Genomic DNA, 23,430 nt, shown 5'->3' with positions numbered 1-23,430 from the left:
AAATGTGATAAACTCATATCTCATATATGTTTTAACCTTTTGTTCAGTCATCACTGATACTCATTAAAGTTTGTATGAGGAGTGACCTGAAAATGTTAATATGAAAATATGAAACTAATACCAGAAGTGGACTTTTTCCAGATTATCAAGGAACTCTTCATAAGCAATCCTGAACTTGCATACACCTAGAAATGTCATTCCTTCTGACAGCTTTCAAGGTCTGTCTGCAGCTCCTCACATTTCAGACATTTCATTTTTCAATAGTCGCTCTGCATGGGACTGAAAGTATTTAAATCACATTAATAAGGAATAGCCTATATTTTACTGGTACGCCTCAAAATCTACAATTTAATGATGAGACCTTCAAAGTCTGTGCTGCATGACCTTCACCAGAGAGGCTGCATGTATCTTTGTATTACCTTTTCTTAAAATAATAGCTTTAATTCTAAACCAGTGACGACTTCATTACCCGTCGAAGCTTCTCTTGATCTTGCTTTTTCCTCCTGGATCTTAGCAATGCTTTCATCCCGTTGAAAAAGGTTTGCTCTGTACTTTGTCATCCAGGCCCAGCAGGTATTTTAGAGACAAAAAAAGAATTATTTTAGATCATTATATTACTTTATTTTAATGTGTCAATCAATAACATGTGTTTGCATGATTTCACACTTCATAGCAGATGTGCGGGGAATTTACAACCATTTTTAGTCAAATATTTGATTGCTTTCACCGGTTTTTCCTTTTCTGACTTTGCCAGAATCGACTCGCATCCTTCCAAGTCTTTTCACAGGTCCATTAGTTTTAAGCACTTCAAGCATTGGCAACATTCTTGTTCTTCTTTAATGTCTCTTTCATATCCTGGAAATCTGTTCTTCCATGCTGATTTTCTGCTTGATCAGCTGCTCCTGCAACCGTATTTAGTTTCTGACGATGAATGTGGTTTATATTTTTAATGAATATGTACTGCATTTTACAGTCATGTACATACAGATGCTGAGTGCAGGGCTCAATCACATTTTTTTCTTTTTAACAGTAGTTAATTCTTCAAGTTCTTTTGATCTTGTCTACCATTTTTCTTAATTTCTTTAGAACAGCTTATACCTCTTTTTTGGGCCTTGATCTTGCTCTGTTGGTGAGCCATGTGGAGAAGAATTTGAACCTGATCATAAAACAGAATACAAAGGAATAGAAAAGATGTAAAATAACAAAGCTTCAGGAATCATGCGTTTGCTGGATAGCGGTCAAGCCATAACTGAATTAGTGAGAGAGAGAAGGGTTTAGATTATACTGTACGGTTTTTATATGCTGCTTCTGTCTTGTCATTTTTGCATGTCGTATAAAAAAAGAGCTTCTGTTTTACACAAACAGCTTATGCTTAAACTGGAAAAGCCTTTCGGCAAATGCAAATTCCCTCTAGGATGCCCTTACGTACCAGTTGCCAGGTGCAGGATTAGGAATGCGTCACAAACACCTGCTAAACATAAGAGTGTATGCTGTATATTGAAATAATAACAATTTATGCTGCTTGATGGAAGTACGTTGGTTGACATATCAGTATGCATAGACAGAGACGGTGTAAAAATAAAATAATAGGGGGGCTAGAAATTACGAATAAAAAAAATGAAATGCAATAATGAGTAAAAATGCGCTAAAAATGTAATCCTCAGGCTAGCCAAGACACATGAGTTTGTTCACATTTCAATAAAAATCAGGTCAAGATGCTAATTAGTTTTGGGACAGGTTTGGAGAAATGTAGCATTAATTTGCTCTCCAAAGGATCCTCTGCAGTGAATGGGTGCCGTCAGAATGAGAGTCCAAGCATCACAGACCACAACAACGTCACAACAATCCACAAGTAATCCACATGACTCCATTAATTCATCCATCATTAAGACATTCATCATTAAGAGATACAAACCATTGCTTCTAAACAATGAGGTCCTCTACCTTGTCCCTGGACTCTCATTCTGATGGTACCCATTCACTGCAGAGGATCCATTGGTGAACAAGTGATATAAGGCAAAAACTAATCTACATCTTTACCTGAAAATGAGAACATTTTAAGCACATTTACATTTTTTGGGTGAACTACTCCTTTAATAAAAAAAATAAAACAACGCAAACAGATATAAATGACCTGATTGATTAAACTTATTTGGCACAGTGCAGTGCACAGAGTTTATATAGCTGTTACTGTTGGGTCAAAAGGAAATATCAACTTAAAAAAATAGTATGTTTTTTAAGGAAGTTCAGGATTTTTTTCAATTTATAGGTGACTAGTATCCTATAGAAAGCTGAGATGGTCTGGAAGAGCCCCCTTTTATCTTTTTTTCTTTTTTTGCGCCTAGTGGAGCTTCCTCCGCTTTGAAGAGCTGAGCCAAGAGAGCCATGAAGGGCTGCAACAGGCCCACCACTGTTTCGTTCAGTGGTTCTTTGTTTTTACATAGCCATCCTGCTTGCTGTATACCACCTGGGGTGTGTTGATATAATCAACATGGGATGTTCTTTGGCTGAGAATCTGTAGCAGCAACATGGAAGTCTTTCTTTCTCAAATGCAGACTTATAGTTTCAGCATAATGCATCCGCTCAAAATGGGCCTCTGGGTGTTTCTACCATCTTTTTGGGTTGAGGAAGTTGCTACAACATCAAAGTAAATCATCAAAGTTAAGATGAGTGTCATGCAGAGCTGCTTTGAAGGTGATAAAACAGTAGATAAAATAGTCAAGTCGACTCTCAGATGTCTTCATCAACCAACTTACAAGTGAATTTAGAAAAATTCCCTCTAGAATAAAAAAGACAAGGTGTTTTAGAAGAAGCGAGTATGGTGCACTAATGCAGGTTCTGTACGTTGTTTCCTTTGTGGTAAGAGAAGATGGACGAGACTCATTGTTCCTGGTAGCTTTAGCATTGCCACGGCCTTTAGAACAGAGAAACATTTAGTAAATGTTTCAATGTAAACCCTTGGCTTACAGAGCAGGGCATGATTTTCCTCAGAAAGGGCATCAACACCATTTGCTTGCCTTGAAATCTGAAGCTGGCTTCCCTTTAGCGGCTCCCACTTTGGCAAAATACAGGACGACCTTTTTGGTGTTGCTCAGTCTTGCAGGCACAAGTTCCTCCACTAGGAATATGTGAGATTTTAAAGCTCATCTCTGTTCTCAACACAGAGAAGTGGTATTATTTATTAGACACAATGGATAAATGGATGCTTCAGAACTGGTTTCATAATTGGAGTATATTATTAATTAATACCAATCTAACTTTAATTGATTTTTTGAAAATCACAGTTGGAGGAAAAAGAAACGGAGCATGACCTACACCTAGAAATCTCATGTGGGTAATTAGGAAAATATTGTACCATTTTTAAAATGTGCTATTTTTTTAAGAATTAAACCTGCACAAGACTGCATTTATTTTCTTACCCCATTTACAAACTGTGATTGCTTGTTTTCAGGATATACAGAAGAAAATTCAAATGTGAAATTGATTAACAGAACAAACTATATGAGGTCAATGATTAAATACCACTAAAATATAATATGTTTTTCAAATCAATTAGATTATATCTGCATTAATAATTAGATCTGCATTTATGCCATTGTTATCAGTAATTAAATACTGTTATATCCAATGTTATTTTCTCTTCAAAAACAAAAAAATCTAATATTTTTCTCTTCTTTTTTTACTGTGGTATTATATACATTTGTGTGTGTTTGTGTGTAAAAAAGTAAAACGTAAAATTATTTTGGTGAACCAGAAATCCTTATTGTTCTGATCATCAACTATAGTGACACTGCAGCAGTTTTTGTGAAAGAATAAATAAAGTGTATAAAGTGAAAAACATTTGTCTGTGATTTGTCTACTGATTGTAATGTGTCTATGTTGTGTTGTTATCTTACACACAGTGTGAGCGATGGTGCAATATTCCACTTCAAGCATGTGTGGACACATTAGGGGATCATTAAGGCTGTTAACTCAAAGCTGTGAACACGCATGCTGCTCCCTGGATACAACTGCATGCATGCGAGCTATTAAAACTATAGGCAGTATGTTCTGAGATTTATTCTAAATTTACCTACTATAAAAATTCGCCAGTTATGAAATGTAGCTGTAAAGAGTATCAATTTAATCTAACAATGGTTAATTGTAACATGTCCAATCATACACATTCCATTTAAATTATTTGAATTATTCACATTAACTTAAAAATTCTGAGTTTTCATTTGTATATCACTCAACCGACAGAAAATACTGTTTTAAGTGAAATGAATAGACCACAACCACGAGAACAGGAAAAGAAAGAGCCAATTTGTAATTATAATGTTTCATCACATTTCACGATTATGCATATTAATACTTCAAGATTTTTATCAGAATATTTTAATAGCACCTAAAGGCATTCTTTGTCTCTTGTTTAAAATTGAACTTTAAAAACGACTCGCTACTAATATAATATTATACATTATATATAAAATTATTTTAATCGAATTAAATTCATCAACTAATCAATTCAGTCATTTGCACACAGATTCTTTCGATTCTTTTCCTACATTATCACCACAGATTTTTCAGAGACAACAATTTAATCCTGAATTAATCATAACCGTATTATGACCAAGAGGTGGCAGAAGTGAGCTACATCATCATGCATTGACTGATGACATTATGTCAATAAGGTGTCCATACATACTCTGTTTGCATTCTTTCCCATTTGGAGTGGTTTACATCATATATATATCACATTCTAAATCATTTGTTGTGAATGTAGTTAGATATCCTCAATGACTGTTTCTGTTCTCAGCTCATGTCTGGCATTTAATTATAAGCTCTAGTGTTGCAATTACTTTCCAAAATCCAAAGCACAAAAATACTACCACAGCTAATACCTAAAGCTCATAATTTAACTTACTTGTTACTTCATAACATTATTACTAAGAACCCCGTTCATGCAATGTATCATTAACCCTTAGTTTCAATATATTACTTTTAATTCGCCAGCAGTAAAATTAGCATTATTTTATGATAAATATATGTGAATGTCATCAGCGGTCCTAACACATGCCTTTAATTACACGATGTCCTCGATAACGATTATCGAAATGTTACCATTTATTCAACATTTTAATTTTCGGGATGTGCATCATTTAACCACACTGCATCCCACACAATGGACTGATTTAATTAAATGCATAAATATGTATTTGTTTCATTTTTAATGAGCCTTCAGATCAAATATATTTCATTATATTTGCCAAAAGCACAATGCCTCTCCGCTCATTAAAGTGGTGACGGGCTGAAAAAGGCCAGTGTGTAGACTGCCTCTCTCATTAGCCCGCTGTTTATGTGGATTGGCTTTTCTTCTGCACAACACAGTTAAATGGCTCTATTGTTTCCAGTTGCTAAACTCCTCAAATCCAATCCCTTGCCCTATTGCTCAGACTAACCTTTTTGTACCACACGACAATGATCGAGACACAATTAATGCAATCAGAAGAATGCAAATTTTGTCTAGCTAAATCATCTTCGTTCATCATCTGGTGATTTATTACGACCTAAAACAACAACCTCTACCAAATGTAAAATGTTGAAGGAGGCTGCAATACGACAACAGATTAAATGTCAGTCAGTAGAAAGTATGAATTAAAATTATTTACAGTTAAACTGTTAATTCAAATACTCTAGATGACGTCTAAAAACAGCCTACATAGTACATTTTTTAATTTGTATTTTAGTAATTTAGCTTTGAACAACATCTTAGCTCTGTTTACATCTCACACCACAAATGTGACTCTGGATCTAACACCGGTCGTAAGTAGCACTGTGATATTTGTTGCTAAAAATATATTATATGGTTTAAAATGACGCATTTTTCTTTTATGCCAAAAATAATTTGGATATTAAAAACATTTGAAATTCAGATATCAAAACTTAATTTTTGATTAGTAATTTATGTTGCTAAGAACTTAATTTGAACAACCTTAAAGGTCATTTTATTAATATTTTCATTTATTTTGCACACTCAGATTCCATCCTACAAATAGGCTACCATCTCGGCCAAATATTCTCTATCAAACTATACATTAATGGAAAGATTATTTATTCGGTTTTCAGAAATCTCAATATCATTTTGTTCTTTATTTTTAGAAAAAAAAAACTGACTCCGGGTTCACAAATGCACTAGAGGGCAGCGGCAGGCGCAAAAGCTCGCGCACGCCCAGCCGCGAGTACGTGCACGTACAGCTGTACTAACGTGATGTCAGAACGCCGTTGAGCTCAAAAAATGTTAGCCTGTGTTGTTAAGTCTGAAAGCTACAGGGGATTTGCCAGACGGAAATAATACCGTTTTACCGCCTAGAAACACATGCACAGCCCACATATTAGCGTAGCGCGTTTTTATACGTTTTTCTATCCGCTTTCGGCGAGCGTCTTGGGTTTATCCTGAGAGAAAGTTGGTTGGTTATTTTGTGGGAGTGATGTCGAATCCTGGGACTCGAAGGAACGGGTCAAGCATCAAAATCCGACTGACAGGTAAAACATACGAGCTCCTTTATTGTTTAAATTGTATTGTAGCTGGATTAATGATCATTTCGTGCGACAAGTTGCGTTATCGTCGCTGTGTTTTTGTCGCTAATGTGTGTATGGAAGGCTAAGCGACTATCCTGCTAGCTTCTGCTGGGGTTAGTTGCAGCAGCCTGGCTCTTCGTGCTAAACGCATGCTAACGCGACAAGCAGCCTTTCGTTTAATCAACATCTCTGCAAACAGCACGGTAGTCGGTGGACTTGCTTTATTTTCGCTTACGTGAATGTTATCGGCCGAAAGCGGCTCCCCATGCACGGTTTGTTAGGTTGGATTAGTCATAAATCAGCTGAGTATTAACCGGATGAAGAGGAGAGGCAGCTGTTTTCTCGGTTCCTCTCATCTGGATGGCCGTGTCTCCGTTATATATTAAGATATTAAGACTGCCATGTGTGGCAGATATTTCATCAGTGGTTTGTGCTGTGTCTCACTTGTTATATTTGCTCGCTTAAGCAAGTTAGGAAAGGCTTACAGTGCTTGGTCTTTATATGCTAATGCGGGCTACTCTTTCACAATCCAGTGTTGGGGTTTTCACGGGGAGGATATTTTTCCCCTTCTCTTTTGAAATCGCTTCTTTCTTGGAAATGAACAGGATATGATTGATGCATACTGATCTCACTGATGGCATCACAGGGATAGTGACAGTGCCCTGGAGGATTGCTCTCTTTAAACCAAATCTTCTGTTGACATATCAGTGTTTGTGGAGTAGAAATATTAATGAATGTAAAAAATTACAAGGTTATATGCTCTTTATGGAATGATAGGCTGGGACAAGTTTAGAAGCGTTTTTCTGTTTTGTATTTGTGTCTTGGTAGCACTTTAAAACAACGTCCCATTAGTTATATATTGTCTACCATGGAGTGATGTATTTGTTTCAATATTTATTCAGCATTTGTAACATTTTGTCGGTAAAAACAATGTTCAATGTTAGCTCATGTCCATTAAAAAACGGAAAGACGTTTATATTTTAATAACAAATAAGTAAATGCTCGAATTATTAATACGATTAATAAATGCATTGAGAGTATTTTGCTTGGTTTGTTAATGGAAAGTCTGGTTCATGTTAACCACATTGCCGTGTTACTGCTTTTCCTCCCTTTCCTCTTAGCAGCTGATATATGCCACCAGAACAAGTGGACTTCTTGGGCATTTTGTCATTTTAATGTGAGAAAGTTTGACGTTTAGTTGGATGTAATGGGTCTCCCGTGACTCCATTTTTGTCTGGCAGAACTATTTTGATGTCAAACCCAACACTGTACTACGCACCGCTTTGATGAATGCTGTGACGACACCATATAAAGACATTTTGTTCCCACACAAACAAGAGAGCTCTGAATGAGCCGGTCTTTATTTTACACAGATGTGTTTGTGCCTCACGACATCTCCTCTGTGGCCACTTGAGTTTGTTTGTGGAAAAGATGTCCACAGCAGAGGTGGAGAGCTGTCGGGCCGCAGACAAACCCAGCGCCTCCAGCTGTGCTGCTTTCCCCCCCTGGGCCCATGAAAGGAATTCTAATTGGACAAGGAATGTCTGTCTCATGAAACAATGAGTGTTGAATCTCTTCAATGGCTGCTTCACTGTTTAGTCTCGCAGGGCATTTAAGTCCAGAGGATTTGGGTTACCAAAGCTTGCAAGATTTTTATCTGTGTGATAGTCATCAGTAGATGCAGTGGTGCTGCATTTAGGGGTTTGGGTGAGAGGATATTATTTTTCAGAGCTATTCTCAGCTTCTTGTTTGGAGTTGTTTCACATAATGGCTTTCCGATTGATAACGTTTACTGTTTGGCAACCACTGCCTTGAGTCTTTTGAACAGCTACCTAAACATATTAGCGGGTGTGGGAATCATAAGGAATGGATTTATTTGGCTTCTGATTTCTCCATATGACTCAGGTACTTCAACGATTCCTTTGGATAGTTAATTTACTCAACTACACGTTGTTTAAACCCTTTAGTTTTTTTTTCTGTAGAAGAAAAAAACATATTGTTAGCTCTCAATGGCCTCAACGAACTCAATATTTTTGGTTTCCCAAAATGTCTTTCAAATTTCTTCATTTGTGTGTATTTTTATTTTATTTTTTTTTAGGCATACAGGTGTGAATCAACATGAATTCTCATCATTTGCCCTCCATCATTTTTAGGCAGGCAGTCGTCTAAATGATTGTTTTAGGAATAAATTTTTGTAAAAAAAAATACTTATTTTACTGTTAATATCAGTAGTAGTGTTGCTAAATTAGATCATGTCAGCAGAACATACATTTAATGCTGTTCAGGATATTTACACACATTTTTTCACATCCTGTTTACTGGCATAGGTACAGACATTCAAGGTAGGCTATGTACTATTCTGGATTGCTAAAAAAACAAAAACGGTAATGTGGTAACATATTAACACACATTCGTGTATGTTTAACTTTATAACGGCATAGTCGCAACCGGTTATTAAATAGTCAAGTCTTACGAACCTTTAGTGCAACATAATAACAATGGCTTTTATTGGTTCATGAGGTTCAGTACATTTAGTTCAACATGGTGCATGAGTCAGGCAGTATCGGCAAAAGAACCTGTTCTTGTAGCCAGCCCCACGTGTCAGCCTAAAAACGTGATCTTTTGACAATAACAATCAAAAATTGTTTGTAGTCAACTTGCATCACCTTTTTTTGCGCACAGATTCCTGGTATATTTTGCTGTGTTATGGCTTCATACCATCAGACAACTGTTGATAATCAACACCTTCACACTATAGTTTCTAGGAGGCTTTTGTGGGCAACATGCTTTTTTTGTGACCTTATCAGTGAGGGGTCGTAGTTAACATGAAGTTTGCTTGAGGATAAGATGTGCTTGCATCTGTATCTGTCAATGGTGTCACTTGCAGCGCTGTTCCCTTCTTGGTTGCTGCTTCTTTCAGTCCTTTTGTCCATCTTACTTTGGGTTCGTGTTTCACACAACAAGAAGTAGGATGTGGCTTCTGTGATCATTTCTTTTCATGATTGAGCTGTATCGTGTGGGTTTTGCCAAAATACAGTTTATCTTGTGGTGATATGTAGAAACAAACTGAATATGTTTCTTCTTTTGAAACAATGATTATTAGACCTCAACCATAAAAACCATAAAAAATTAAAATGTGCGTTTTCACCTACATAATTTTGAGCTGTCTGAATATGAATATCTTCTAAATTGATTACATCCATCCTAATTTCATTTGAGGGGAGGAATGCTATAAATGTTTGTCATCATTGGAGCATGCACATCCTGGTGGGGTTTTTTTTTTGTTTTTTTTTTGTTTTTAAGCTTGCTCAGGAGTTATTGCCCTCATAATGGTTACAGAGTAATCAGGGAGAAATGCAAGTTTCTTGTTTTCTCATTGTTGTTTCCTCATTACTTGGAAAGGTCTATGGTGATAATGCCCTGAGAAAGCACTTGACTTCACATGTTTTCAACTGTGTTTCACCCTGAAGGTATTTTTTGTGGATTAGTTGGGCTGTTTGGTTTTTATTGTTGTGTTAATGAATAAGGCAGTCTGGATGCAACCGTATAAGAATGCAAAGCATTACAGAGTCCTTCAGTGTACTTTACTTTTATTATATATGTTTTTTTTCACTGTTGCTGTTACATTTAAACACACACACACGCGCACAGGGATGATAAACTTTAAGGCTACAAGCATTCAGGCTTCAAAACGTTTGCTTGTTACTGTGAAACAGCTGTGTTTAACTTGTGGTGTTAGCGATACTCTGTTGTATACCTCAGAAACCTGTAAAGCTAGTAGGTGATTCGGCAAAGCTTTTTCTTAAAGCCTCTATAGACTAAATGATGTGTTGATGCTTTCACAATTAGCATTTCTTTAACTAGACTCCAGGTGTGCTATTCAATCCAATCAAAATACGTAGTGTTGAATAATTACTCATTATCAAATGCTTTAGAAGTCCTATTTTAAACAAATTATACAGTGCGTTTAACTCGGTCAGGATGAAGGTTTAAATCTTGCTCAGTTATTGTCATTGCGCTTGATGTGTGAAGCACAGATATAGGTAGCATTTTCTGATATTATTAGCTAGCCCATGAAATTAGCATTGCTGCAATAAGGAACTTTGAAGAGTCCTCAAATACTTGTTCACACTATTCAACATATTGTTTAGGCTATATAATGCAAATCTGTTAATAATTAAACATTTTCATGAAGAATGTGTTTTCAAAAATGCTGTTATGCATCACTGTCCAAATGGACACTAAACAGTGTGTGCCAAAACAGTGCACTTTACTGAATGTTGTGTGTGTGTGTGTGTGTGTGTGGCTACTCTTCTCTTGGGCTACTCTTATGCGGTTCCAAATCTGATACCTATTTGAACCTTTAAGTTCATGAGATTAATATCCACTATGAAAATATTGCTTGGTACTGCTATACAATGCCAATAATAACCTATGAAATGAAAGCTGTTATAGAATAGAATATCTGTACTTGTAGCTCCAGAACATTGTTTGGACAAGACGTCAATCACTTATGACATGTCAGAAATGTTTTTTGCAGTAAGGTAACATTTAAAAGAAGAGCATAAATGCACACATTTGACATAAGATGTCTGTTTTTAATTTTTGTACTATGCAAAATTAACAAATTGCAGTGAGCATCTCCCGTGTGAATAGCAAGAACAAGTCTATTTTAGTTTATTTGGAGTAGCCATATGGTCATTGTCTAATTGCATTTATGTTGATGTTTCTGTCAGTTCTCTAACATTTCTAACAAGGAGTTATTCTAACAATGCCTCTTGGCGGTCACTCATGTAAACCCAGTTTTAAGTGCATGTAAACAGGTCGCGCAAAAAAGGCATCTGTGCATTAAGCCCTGCAGTGCGAATGCAGCCATGTTTGCCCGTTATGTTAGCTTGCTGACTTTAGAGTAGACGCTATAAATGATTTATTGAACGTCCCATGTCCCCTTGCAAGCTCAACCTCTCCATAATTGTTTGCCCAGTAGCGTATTTTTTTGTAATGTGCAGAAGCCTAGCTGAAGCCTGAATTATGCTCTGTCTACTAGGCTGTTGCATGGCACGACCAGCTATTGTATCAGGCATCGGCTGCATGAAAAGAGGCTTACTGCCCCCTGCGTATGTGATCCTGTTCTGGACGCAGAGGGCTGGACAGTAGGGGATCCTGCTTGTTCATTAAGAAGCACTTGCAGCGTTCTGCTGTTATCATTTCTGTGTCACGTGCTGCCTGCTCGTCTGCTTCCTCTTTCCTCTCTCCTGTCCCTTATCTTTTCTTTTTTTTTTTCCCCTCCTGCACGTGATCATTTCATGTTCATGGTTGTGCAGGTATGCAGAGCATGTGGCCTCTCAGACATTCCTTGGCCTGATATTGATGTGAAGTCCAGCTGCGGGTTCGTAGGGGATACTGTTTGTTCGGACCGTCTGCAGCACTGTAAACTGACACTATTGATCAGAGCCAGGCCGTCACCCATCCTGTGTAAATAAATGCCTTGACGGAAAGCACTGGGAATGAAAGCAACAGATAGTTGTTAAACAGAGGAAATGTGATGGATGGAGTTTGTTTGTTTGCTTGCTTTTAGTAATTCAATGCTAGTGTTCTTCACCTGTGAGACAGCTGGTGCTAAAGAAAATGACATAATTATAAAATGTTAACAATTTTTTAAACTGTTTAAATTATTAGCTAAAATAAAGCAAAAAATAGTGAATAAAGAGTAACTAAACAGCTTTGGAGATACACTTTTCCTTATGCATTCATAGAAATTAAGCTAAAACTTGATGTCTTTTTATTTGTTTAGACACTCAAATGTAGGCCACATTTAATTGCCATACCATTTATCTTTAAGATTGTAAAACAATCTTAAGCCATATAACAGCTATGTCAAGTAGGAACAGCATTACATAGAAATATTGACATTTTCTAAACATTTTCGGGCAATTTAATGTATTTGTGCTGAATAAGTATTAATTTTCCTTTAGAATAATCTTACTGACCCCCTAATTTTCACTGGTAATGCAAGTTTGAAAAATGTTTAGTGCATTTTATATATTTTTATATATTTGTTTTATATTATTATATTTTACTGTATTGTTTATGGCACTCTTACATGCATATTCCTCAAGTTAAGGTAATGCTGCCACGTTAAAGCGCTGTTTCATGAACATTCTGTCCTCAAATGACTCAGACCACTATTTGTGTTTTTTGTTTTAAACTTTAGACTTATTTTGAATCGCTTTTTTGAACTCAAGGTTTTTTGTTATGTAATTATGATCTTCATGCACTTGAAGTCACACCATTTGACCTTGTGTGTTATGATAGACTCATCCCTTATATAAGACACTACGCCTTGAACTGAACGAAGTAAAGAGCCATAGTTGAGTGATTAGTATGAGACTTTGTATTGTGGTTTCTCTTTGTCCATGGCAACAAAACCATTTGACCTCTATTATGTGATTTGTTTGTTTTTTTATATATATTATTATTTCTGGGTTAATTGTTAACTAAAGCAGTGACTTCAATATTTCAGAGCGTAGGACATTAAGTTTAAATGTGGCTCACCACTTTCAAGACAAGAGATGTGCCAGAGATGTGCAAAGCCACATTTTTATCCACTAGCCTAAGAGAACTTTAATTCTAAATTCATCAATTAAATTCCTGCCTCTAAAAAGAGGAAAAAAGAAACTAATTTATCCTCACAAACATATCCTGTCCCATTCCTAGACATGTTTTAACTTGTCAGTAAGATTTTTTTCAAATTATGATTTTAAAGTCTCCAGTTCATTCTGACTAGGATGCATTGAATTGATCAAATGTAATAGTAAGGAAATAGAAAAGTACTGTAATTCTAATAAGCTCTTCTCTTGATATATTTTTTTTAATTGATGAAAATCAGCATATGAATGATTTCTGAACAGTCATATGACACTGAAGATAGACTACTACTCAGATAATAATGATAGAATAAATTCAACTTGACCACAGGAATAAATTGCATTAAAATAGAAAAATTCTCAATATAACAGCTTTTACTGTATTTTTGATCAAATAAATGGCACAAAAACGTTTTGACCGTTTCAAACCCAAAAGCTTGCAAATAGTTTTATTTAGTTCTCTTTTATCCCTACTAATATTTGGAAAATGCAGATTTGTGCAGCCTGTTGCCCTGATAAAAAATGTGTGACGTGCTAGGCCTTTGTGTAGATGTGTGTGAGACTGCATTGTGGTCAGCTGCAGACAGTGGCGTGTTGTACCGTGCCGTAAGTCTGTGGGGCCTCCAGACAGGATGAAGAGCTCATATGGTGATTTTAGCCTCCCTCAGCAGCCTGGCCGGCTCCCACGCGCCTCGTCTGGATTTAGGTTACTGCACAGCACCCAGGGGTCACACGGCCACCTCCCCCAGGTCACTACCGGACACACACACACTCACTCACTCTGCTCCAGGTCGCATTCTTTCAGCTGTTGTAAACAAGAAACGCTAAACACAGGGATTTTTTTTTTCAGCCTGTCAGACTCGAAGACTGTGCTTTTCAAGATAATGTTTCTCACTCTCTGACACGGAGCATAAGTAGGCCATTGCGATATTAGGCTTTTTTTTTTTCTTCAGTGGGAGCGATCCTCTCAGCTCTTGTCTCTTTGCAGGGCAGATGCTCGTCGGTGTCGCTATAAGCATCGCTCATATCTCCACAGGGATGACAATTGACTGTAGGCCGTTCTCTAAACTGATCGACATAAATAGCCTGTTTCTTTACAAGCTTGTTTTCCTGCCGGTTCTCTCTTTGAGTGCACTCTGGAACCAATTATCTTTCTGGTAGTGCAGGCCAGACCCAGTTTTAAGTTTGTTTGATAGCACAATAATCATGATTGCGTGTTGTATCTGAGTACTTCTGATGGTGTCAGACAAGCTGTCAAGAGCGCAGACAGGCAGACATCTGTCGGCATTGTCGCCATAAGGTTGCAGTCTCTCTGGTGTCAGCTCAGAGCCGTGATTAATGCACCACACATCAGATTCAGGATGTCCTCCTCCTCCAGTCACTGCCGACTGAAAGCATTTCTCTCATTCCTATGTATTGTGCTTTTAACCACTCGTTCCCCCAAGGTATGGCTCAGGTTTCCCTTCCTTTTCACGCTTGGTGACTCAGTGACGAGGAAGTCTGCCCGCCTGTCCCCATCACCGCGCTTCTTCCTAGGGGAGCTTGGCGGAGCCATCGTGGAAGTCGGAGAGGCTGACCTACTGTATCTTTGCCTGAGGAAATGTCTTGTCTATTCATGCACATGAGGAGGTTTAGCATTCCAGTTTACCCTCTTGGCTGACAACTCATTTGTTCGAGCTTGGATGGGGATATATTTTTAAAGGCCCCCGGCGTTCCGATCGACCTTACAAAATGGCTTCCCGCAGTTTAATCTTCGGCGCAGAGCGAGGATTTGGCCGTGGAAAGTGGGAGAAAGAGAAACAAAGAGCCAGGAAGGAGGGTGGAGGATAACTCCGGAAAAGCTCATGGATATTTCATTCGCGCTGGGGGCCCGACGTCTTGTGTTTCAGCTTTGCGTATGGCGGGCCTTTACATGAGTGTGTGCAACTCAGCCTTTCTCATATCCCTCCAGCCCTCACGCCGCTGTAACTCAAACCTAAGCTGTGAATGGGAGGAGTGCTGTGTGTCATCTCTGAATCTCACAGGAAATGAGACGAGTAGACCACATTCTCCAACCCCTAATCAGTCTAGTTCATCACTCAATTAGAGCGATGGCTTATGTATGCAAAGTCTGAATTGACTGTACGAGAACTGAGAAATTAAATATAATATAATCATAATTGCAACGTGTGTGCAAATTATTTAGTTAAATACGTCCACTGTGCAATGTAGAGTGAAGCTTTTGTTTTTTTTATTAAATATGCAGTTGGGAATGTAATGTAATTTATACAACTAAACAAAGCTGTATCGTGTTTCCAACCTTTTTTCGTTTTGTTTTTAGGGCTGGGTATTGAGTTAGGTACCGACCTAATGTCACGTCATTCAGTACCAAATTCTGGTACCTACAGGGATAATCTCATCAATGTCAGTGAGCCATTAATCCTGGAGCACTAGCTGGCGCGTTGGACTGTAAGTGGCACAGCGCAGATTGAACAAGTATGGAGCAGTCTGCTCTCTATAGTTCTCGCAGAAATGCTAGTTAAGTCGAACGCATACTACGGGAAACCAAACAACCCAAATGCAGGACGAAACAGCGTGGTATTGAGTGTTTGTAATATCTTCTGATTGCCGTCTAATATGTTTCGGTCATGCAATGTTGCTGAAAAATATTATTTCCCCTGAGATAGAACTGCAACCGTGAAAAAAGAAAATACACGCAGACAGCTTGAAGCGGCTAATGTTCATCAGTAAATTTGTGGAAAATTAATAGAAATGATGATGCTTTCTTAAAAGCATTTTAAAACGAACACGCACTGGTGTAAATGTAGCGTAACATGAGTAAACTGAAAACTATATGAACTTTATTAACACTAATTGATTTGTTTAGTTAGATATGTTTAGTTCCTTTGTGCTGTGGCTCAGTAGATGAGACTTTGATTCTGTATAAGTCAAGTTGAAAAAAAAAGATAATGTAGTCATAAAATAGTTATTGAAAAAGGTATTGTTCAGGAACCGGTATTGTTGTTGATATAGTTTTTTTGATAGCCCTCTTTGTTTTTCCATGAAAATTAAAGTTAGATTGGGTATAAAATTAATGTTTAAAAATTAAGAAATTGAGGCTTTTTTTTTTTTTTTAGTTGGGCAATAAATTCATAATCGTTACCATGATATAATTTTCCTTGATGAAAAGTTTGATAGATTTTCAATATAATGTTAATGCACCAACAGCAGAATGAAAGAGCACTACTCATTTGAACCCCATCACATTTATGCATTTATACATTTATTCGCTCTGATTTTAATAATGAACATAACTGTACACCTGCATCCTAACTGAAACGGCTTCTATCAAATGTGCATTTTTAAGAGACAGAAAAGTGATTATATGCAGGCAACACAAACCTGTTCCTTGATTTGAAACAATATCACTTATTAGAACATGCAGAAACTGATTATTTATTTCAATAATTTGGTAATATTGATTATAAAACTGCTAATTTGTGCAGGCCTTCAAACTAGCACAGGTAACCTAAAGCCTTTAAAAAACATTTTGCATTGCAATCAATGTTTTTGTTTTTTCATTACAAATGCAATTTTTCATCTCTTAAATGAAACAATTTGCAAAATAAGAAATTGAATAGAAGCGTTGTTTCATCTCATTGCTTTTAAGTCCGTAGTATTTGTGCTATAATAATCTGTCATTTTGTTTTATTTACAGTCCATTTTTGTTCAGAGACTGAGCTGATCTTCATTTATCCAAATCATTTTCAAAGAAGGCTGAAAATTAGTCATCAGACTCGAATGCGTCAATAGCGAGTGAGCTTCTGCACAAAAACCCACGTTAAATAGACAGAGATAGCACTCCCGCTCTTCTCACTGTGCCCCTGCCTCACGTCCTCCACCCCTGCTCATTGGATGCTCTGCTCATATTGAAGAAGTGTAGAGATAAATAACCGTTGGCTCATATTCCGGTGACTTACACCATTGCGTGTCAGCTTTACAGTGCCCCCCCATGCTTTAACCTCATATATCAGCAAACTACTTGCCTTGCAAACAGCTGCAGAACCCGCCAGAGACTCATTCCCATCTACTGAGTAATGTTCCTTTGGTTACACACGTGTTATTTTGCTAATTAACTATGTGAACGGTCTTGTGGCTTGTGAACCAGCTCTCCGCCGTTACGTCAGGTAAAGCAGTGCTTTTTATTAAAGACGGGGAATAAGTGGGTGGGAAACTAAGAATAGAGCCTCTTCTGTCTCCCTTGCACCGTCCCTCATCAGTCACTACACCAGCTGTCCTAATGCAAGATATTGAAGACACTCTCCGCTGACTAGCAGAGATAATCTGCTGTCTGGTTTTGTCGAGTTGTGATTCTCAACTGGTTTGGCTTCAGGGTTTTAAGTTAGCAACGGAGTACCAGGTTTGTTTATCATGCACAATTGAGTTTGGATGGTTTCATGCTCTTGCTTGACAATTATTCATTTCATAAACTTGCCGGTTGGCTGAAACCAAATTCTTGTTGCAAGCAACTGTTTTTATTGTAGTCTGTTAGATTTGTTTTGCTTCAGTGTGTGTTTGTTTGTTTGTTTTTAGGGTTTTTTTTGAGGATGCAAGGCACACATTCTTATGCCTATTTAATTTCTAACATCTGACACATTTTTGTCAAAATTTGAGTTTGATTGGGCATAGTCTCAGTGGAAAAAATACAAAATGTTACAGTGCTATAGTGATTAAGCGTTTGCAGGAATTTCCCACGTTATAATTTTGAAACTTTAAATCAAACATTCAATTAAATTATGTGCAATCCTGTGCAGAGATTCAGGGCCTAGTAATATTCATTTTCATGCATTTGTAGAATTCCATCAATTTTTTTTTTTTTAAATATCTGATGAGGCAGGTCATCTAAATAAGCTTGTAGTCAGATTGGCTTCTGTGAGGTGTCGAATTGTGTAAAAGTCCAGCAAACCATATATGCGAAATCAAACCTGCTGATTCACTCTCTTTCACAGGCATGCTGGGTCTATGTCACAGCGCTGGCACAGTGTCAGTCACTATCCAATTATGATGAGTTGTGATTTATTACAATGAATCTGATAATACTTTCTGCAGAAGCAAAACTAAATAAATCTGTTGCATTTATGACTTTTGTTTTGGCTTATAGGAGTTTACAGCTACCAGAAAACAGTTCTGATTCCCAGCTTGTGGAGTTGATGTTTTCGAGCTGCTAATCCTCTGTAATGAAATGGTTAAGATGATGGATGATCTCCCACGTCTGATAACACCATACCAGACTGTTTGGCCTCCTATCAAAGGGCTTAATGAAAGTGCACGGGCAATGATGTTTGTACAGCCCCGGGCAGATCTCCACGCACAGCACTGGGCAAATAACACCCGCCGAACTTGCTGCCTTTTTATATGTGCGGCAGGGTTGTTTGTCAGTTTGTGCAGCTGGGCGGCAGGAACTCTGAAGTGCTGCACATGTTTGTTCTGCCCGTCACCCACTATGATTAGGCAATGGTTAAAGCAACAGGAAAAATTTAAAAGCCCTAGACCGGTGTGTACAACTCATTTAGAGGAGCTCGACCAGCGCTTGAGAATGGCACTCATGTGTTTTCCTGTTAGTAATTGTCATGTGATCTGTCATACCGCTTCATTTCAAGGTCTTTGACGCCAAGTATTGTCTGGGTTTCTTCTGTTTTTAAAATCATTGCTGTGCTGACTAAACTTCTAGATCTGTCATGTACAGGAATATCTATCAACCTGAATCAGCAAAAAAAATATTTTTAGAGCAACCAGCTAGTTTTACCGGTTCAAAAGTTTGGGATCTGCAAGATTAGTTTTTTTTTTTTTTTTTTAAATGAAAAAAATCTTCAGCGAGGATGCACTACATTGTTCAAAAGTGACAGTAAAGAACTTTTATTTTTGTCATGGTTTCCACAAAAAATATTAGGCAGCACAGCTGTTTTCATCATTGATAATAAGAGATGTTTCTTGAGCAGTAAATCAGCATATTCTGAACAATTTTGCCACTGAAAAATTGAGTAATGATGCTGAAAATTGAGCTGCATTTTTGAGCAAATAATGCGGCCATGGTGACCATAATTGACATAATCAAAAACATTACAAATAATGTCACCAAGCCAAGTTTTTGAACAGTCGTGTACATAAGAGACCTGTCGTTTTGGACTTTGTTGTCTAATTTTGTTGCTAAAACCTGGCAAAACTCCATTGTTTACATTTTGACATTTTTGCACTCCGTAATTAACAGCACAAAATATCCATCTGCTGTTCGGAGCCAATAAAATCCCCTCATGTGAAATAATTGGTTTAAATGGAGGGGATGTTACAGCCCTGACTGCCGGTGATGAAAGTTATGTCTGACAGCAAAGTTTCTGCCTCCATTCTTCCTTTGTTTCCATGGCTACAGATGTGGAAAGCTCCTAAAGGGAAGCCAGGGTGGTAAAGCTTTGAAATATCTGCCGCATGTATATTTGATTACTCTGTGACTGCTGAAGCTACGCCTCTGTCGCTCCTGAGGGATCTGCCTCGGCTCAGTCATACCTGTGGACTTTGATCTGAGCCTCCTATGCATCGTGGCACCTCCACTTGGGTTGTTGGTTGCCACAGTAACCAGTTATTGGGAGGTGATGGACAGCCTGGAGGCTAAAAGACGTGATGGACTACGGAGCCACCCACCCCCGCTCTCGTCTCTCCCTGTGAATGCTGAGATGAATTTCACAGCTAATGAGGCAGTGCCCTCCCCAAGTCATGGAGCTGTGTGTGGGTGCTAACAGAGGTATGCCGTTTGGCTCTTCTGTCCACAGCCATGAATTTCCAGCTCTCTGACCTTTTGAAGATCCTGTCGTCTCGGCTCATTATTAGGGCATAAACTATACCGTGCATTTGGGCAGCATGAAACCTCAGCATAGACCAATTAGTGGCTGAGCTTGCATGATTCCTGTTTTATAGAAACCGGCTTCCTTTTCTTAACATCAGCTGGGTTTCTTCTTCACTGTATTGTCAGGTGGATTTTAATAAATAAATAGCCTTCTGCAGGGACACTGAGAATACGTAAAAGGAAAAAAAGGGTACAAGTGCTTTTTGCTGTCTTTGCCACTTTTGTCTAGGATCCTGATTTTAACAGCAGAAACACTAGCATGTTTTTCTTTGAAGTGCACACTGGGATCGAGGGAAGGTGCTTCTGTTATCGTCAAGAGGAAGAGGTCAAAAAAGATCTTTTAATGTTCTTTAAGTGATACTTAATAGGATTTTTCACCCCAAAACTTTAATGGTAATACTTACCCCAGGATTGTCAGGTTCACAAAACAAAAAAGCTCAATTGCTGTTCATAACAAGACCAAAACTAGCCCAATTTGTTTTTCTGTTGATTTTCCCCTCTGTGGGATGTCTCCTCTGTCAAAAATCACGTTATGGGTGATCACTTTAATAAAAAAAAAAAAAAAACAACAAAAAAAAATCCACAGCAGCAGCCCAAGTTGGCTGACTTTTCCCTTAAAAAACATACCATCACATGTCTTGCCACATGACTCTAACACGGCATCATCTGAGTAACATTTTACATTAAAACTGAAGCTCTGTAAGAAATGTGAGCTTTGATTTCAGTAGTTCGAAATATTCAATTAATAAACGTAAATCGTTATTACGAAATCATTCATTTCAAGGTACATAATCGTTATTGAGGTAAAATGTTCAATTAATCGAAATTTAGAATTTCCAGCCCTAGTATAACATAAAAAAAGGAGATTTCACAAGAACATTTCAGCTGCATCATGTCCATTGGTATCCAAAACAGCATTTAACTTCACTGACTTTCATTATGTTGCCATGGGATTTTTCAAAATATGTGTTTTGTATTGCGCATAAAAATCTTCTGCATATTTGAGTCATGAAAGGATAGCAGAATTTTCATTTTTGGCCAAACTGACCCTTTAACAGTTCCCCCGTGTAATAATTACCGCAACCCTTTTGAACAAGGTCATAGGAGCGATAGAACAAAAAAGATCTTTCTGCACCATTACTTTGCTATCTTACGAATGTCTTTGGGTAACCATGTGAAGTGGTGAAAGGGATCGATTGCAGCCATTTTAATGTTTATCAGTATGTATAAATTGAATGGTTGCCAGGCAGAGTTTGTTTACCGTGCTATGTGTTGTGCCGCATTCGATTGCACTGTTGCCCGTTCTGACAGAAGTGCGTATAAATTAGTCCTGTGACCTCATGGGAGAACACAGCCTTCCTCTGTTTGTCCAGCAACACGCACTCAAACCAGACAATTCAGAATCAACCATTACCAAGCTGCACTGCATATGATGCCGCCGCTGTTTCCTGTTGTGCTGTGACTGCAGTGCAGTATAGGCTTTTGCACTGTTGTGTACATTTTGTCTTGTCCAAAACGATGCAGGTCATTGGTTTGCTGTTGCCTCGTCCTCAGTCCACAGTGAATTTTTGAGAAGATGAATATCGCTGACCACACCTGCTCCGTTTCACACCACAGCATGTCAAACATGAGCTGACACCAACCTTATTCACAAACGCTGCTTCTTTTAAGTGCGCCAAATCCCATTGAAAAGCGTGAAATCGCATTGCAGCCTAACACAGAATGACCTTTGATATTTTCACATTAGGTGAAGGCTAGCCAAGAAAAAAAACCCTCTCAGGCAGATGGCTTAAGCTTTACATATCCAGGGAAAAGCTGAGGATTTGGGGTGCTGACTAACAGCGTTGAGAGGAAGTCTGTCTGATTTATTCTGCGCAGGCTGTGCTTGGACGGCCCCAGTGGCCCCTTTTGGGGGGACTAGAGGAAAGGGATCCTGATCATGTCAGTTAGTTAGTGGAATGAGGCCCAGCTCTGTCTTTTAAAGCCGTCTCTGCAGATAAACGCTGTTCTCAGTCACATCACATCAGCAGCAAAGCTTTTAAATGCTTTCAATTTTTTTTTAAATGTTTGTAAGAGGCACATCTGTTGATTTATTGAATGATTTGAGCTGATAATGATTTTTGTTTTCTTTCTCTTTCAGTATTATGTGCCAAGAATCTGGCAAAGAAAGACTTCTTTCGTAAGTACACCTCACCTCGCCTTCTTTTCATAATGTAATCCTTCGTGTATCTTAAAGTTCACCCCAAAATTCAAAAGTTGATATTTACTGGCCCTCATGTCTTTTAAAACAAAAAAGGAATTATTTTAATAATGTTCTTTTTGCTGCTTTCCTCGTTACTACAATAAATTGGGCGTTCAAGCTTCAAAAATGGACAAAAAATCACCGTCGTATCATGCTATCGTGTATGATAGCAGTAGTCCATGTTAATTGTTAATTATTTTATGAAATCATTTTGATAACTTTGTCAAAGTAAAAGTGAAAAATGTGAATTTGGGTGGAAGGATGACAGTGATGTTCAGTGATACGGAGTTTGACAACACTCCCCGTTCACTTTTATGTTGAAAAGAGTTGCAGGGATATCCTTCTTTCGTGTTTCACAACGTTAAAAGAATTTGAAATATCACTTTTGGGTGAACTATTAATCGACTTTAAATCCCCCTCAGAAATGGCTGTATGAGCCATTTGTGATTCTGGAACATTAGTGGCTCTCTCCTCCGAGTTGTTGAGAGCCGCCCACTGGCTGCTTTTATCACTGGGGGAATTCACATCCCCATTCAGTGACTCCTCATCAGATTCCACCCACTACTGCATTGAGTGAGCACGCTTCACTGTTCTGCAGCCTAGGCTCTTCATCCCAGCTGCTCTGACTGACAGGCTTGTTTGCCCCACTGGCCTCGCCGATGTGTGTCCCACATATTATTCAAATGCTCGGCGTGCGTCATTCATAGATCTTGTTTCTGTGCCATGTCCATTATGCTTCTCGTATAACAAAAAGCCACACGAGAATGTATGACGAAGACGGGCAAAACCAGACCAGTTGTCTCTGATAATTATACATTAAATTATTAGTATTAATGCTCCACAACAGATGCAGCATGTATTTTTCAGTAGTCATTTTTCCCACTCACTCAAATGCTTTCAGTGGAAATGCTCTTCATAGCTTCGTGCCGCCGAATAAACGGCCCACAGAGCATGAAGACTGTCCTTTCAGTAACACTGAGCCAATAGCATCGCCAAGTCTACGACTAAACGACAAAATGCAGTAATCAGGACTGCACATAAAATGATTTTGTGATATGACAAAAATAAACATTTATGACCATAATTTCAAATCTGATTATAGT

The 23,430-nt window shown here is 38.0% G+C and overlaps 1 protein-coding gene across 3 annotated transcripts in view; it reads left to right on the top strand.

Annotated features, from left to right (window-relative positions):
• The first annotated feature begins 6,236 nt into the window (after positions 1 to 6,236).
• smurf1 (SMAD specific E3 ubiquitin protein ligase 1) overlaps positions 6,237 to 23,430 on the top strand; it is a 29,036-nt gene continuing 11,842 nt past the window's right edge. For all 3 annotated transcript variants that reach the window (XM_043235142.1, XM_043235141.1, XM_043235140.1), the window contains exons 1-2: positions 6,237 to 6,525; positions 22,226 to 22,264. In XM_043235142.1, the coding sequence (XP_043091077.1) occupies positions 6,471 to 6,525; positions 22,226 to 22,264 (94 nt within the window). In that variant the 5' untranslated portion in view covers positions 6,237 to 6,470. The remainder of the gene's footprint in view (positions 6,526 to 22,225; positions 22,265 to 23,430) is intronic.

This window comes from Puntigrus tetrazona, chromosome 3 (assembly GCF_018831695.1).
Source record: "Puntigrus tetrazona isolate hp1 chromosome 3, ASM1883169v1, whole genome shotgun sequence".
Taxonomy (NCBI): domain Eukaryota; kingdom Metazoa; phylum Chordata; class Actinopteri; order Cypriniformes; family Cyprinidae; genus Puntigrus; species Puntigrus tetrazona.
This window is presented reverse-complemented; position numbering and strand designations above follow the sequence as displayed.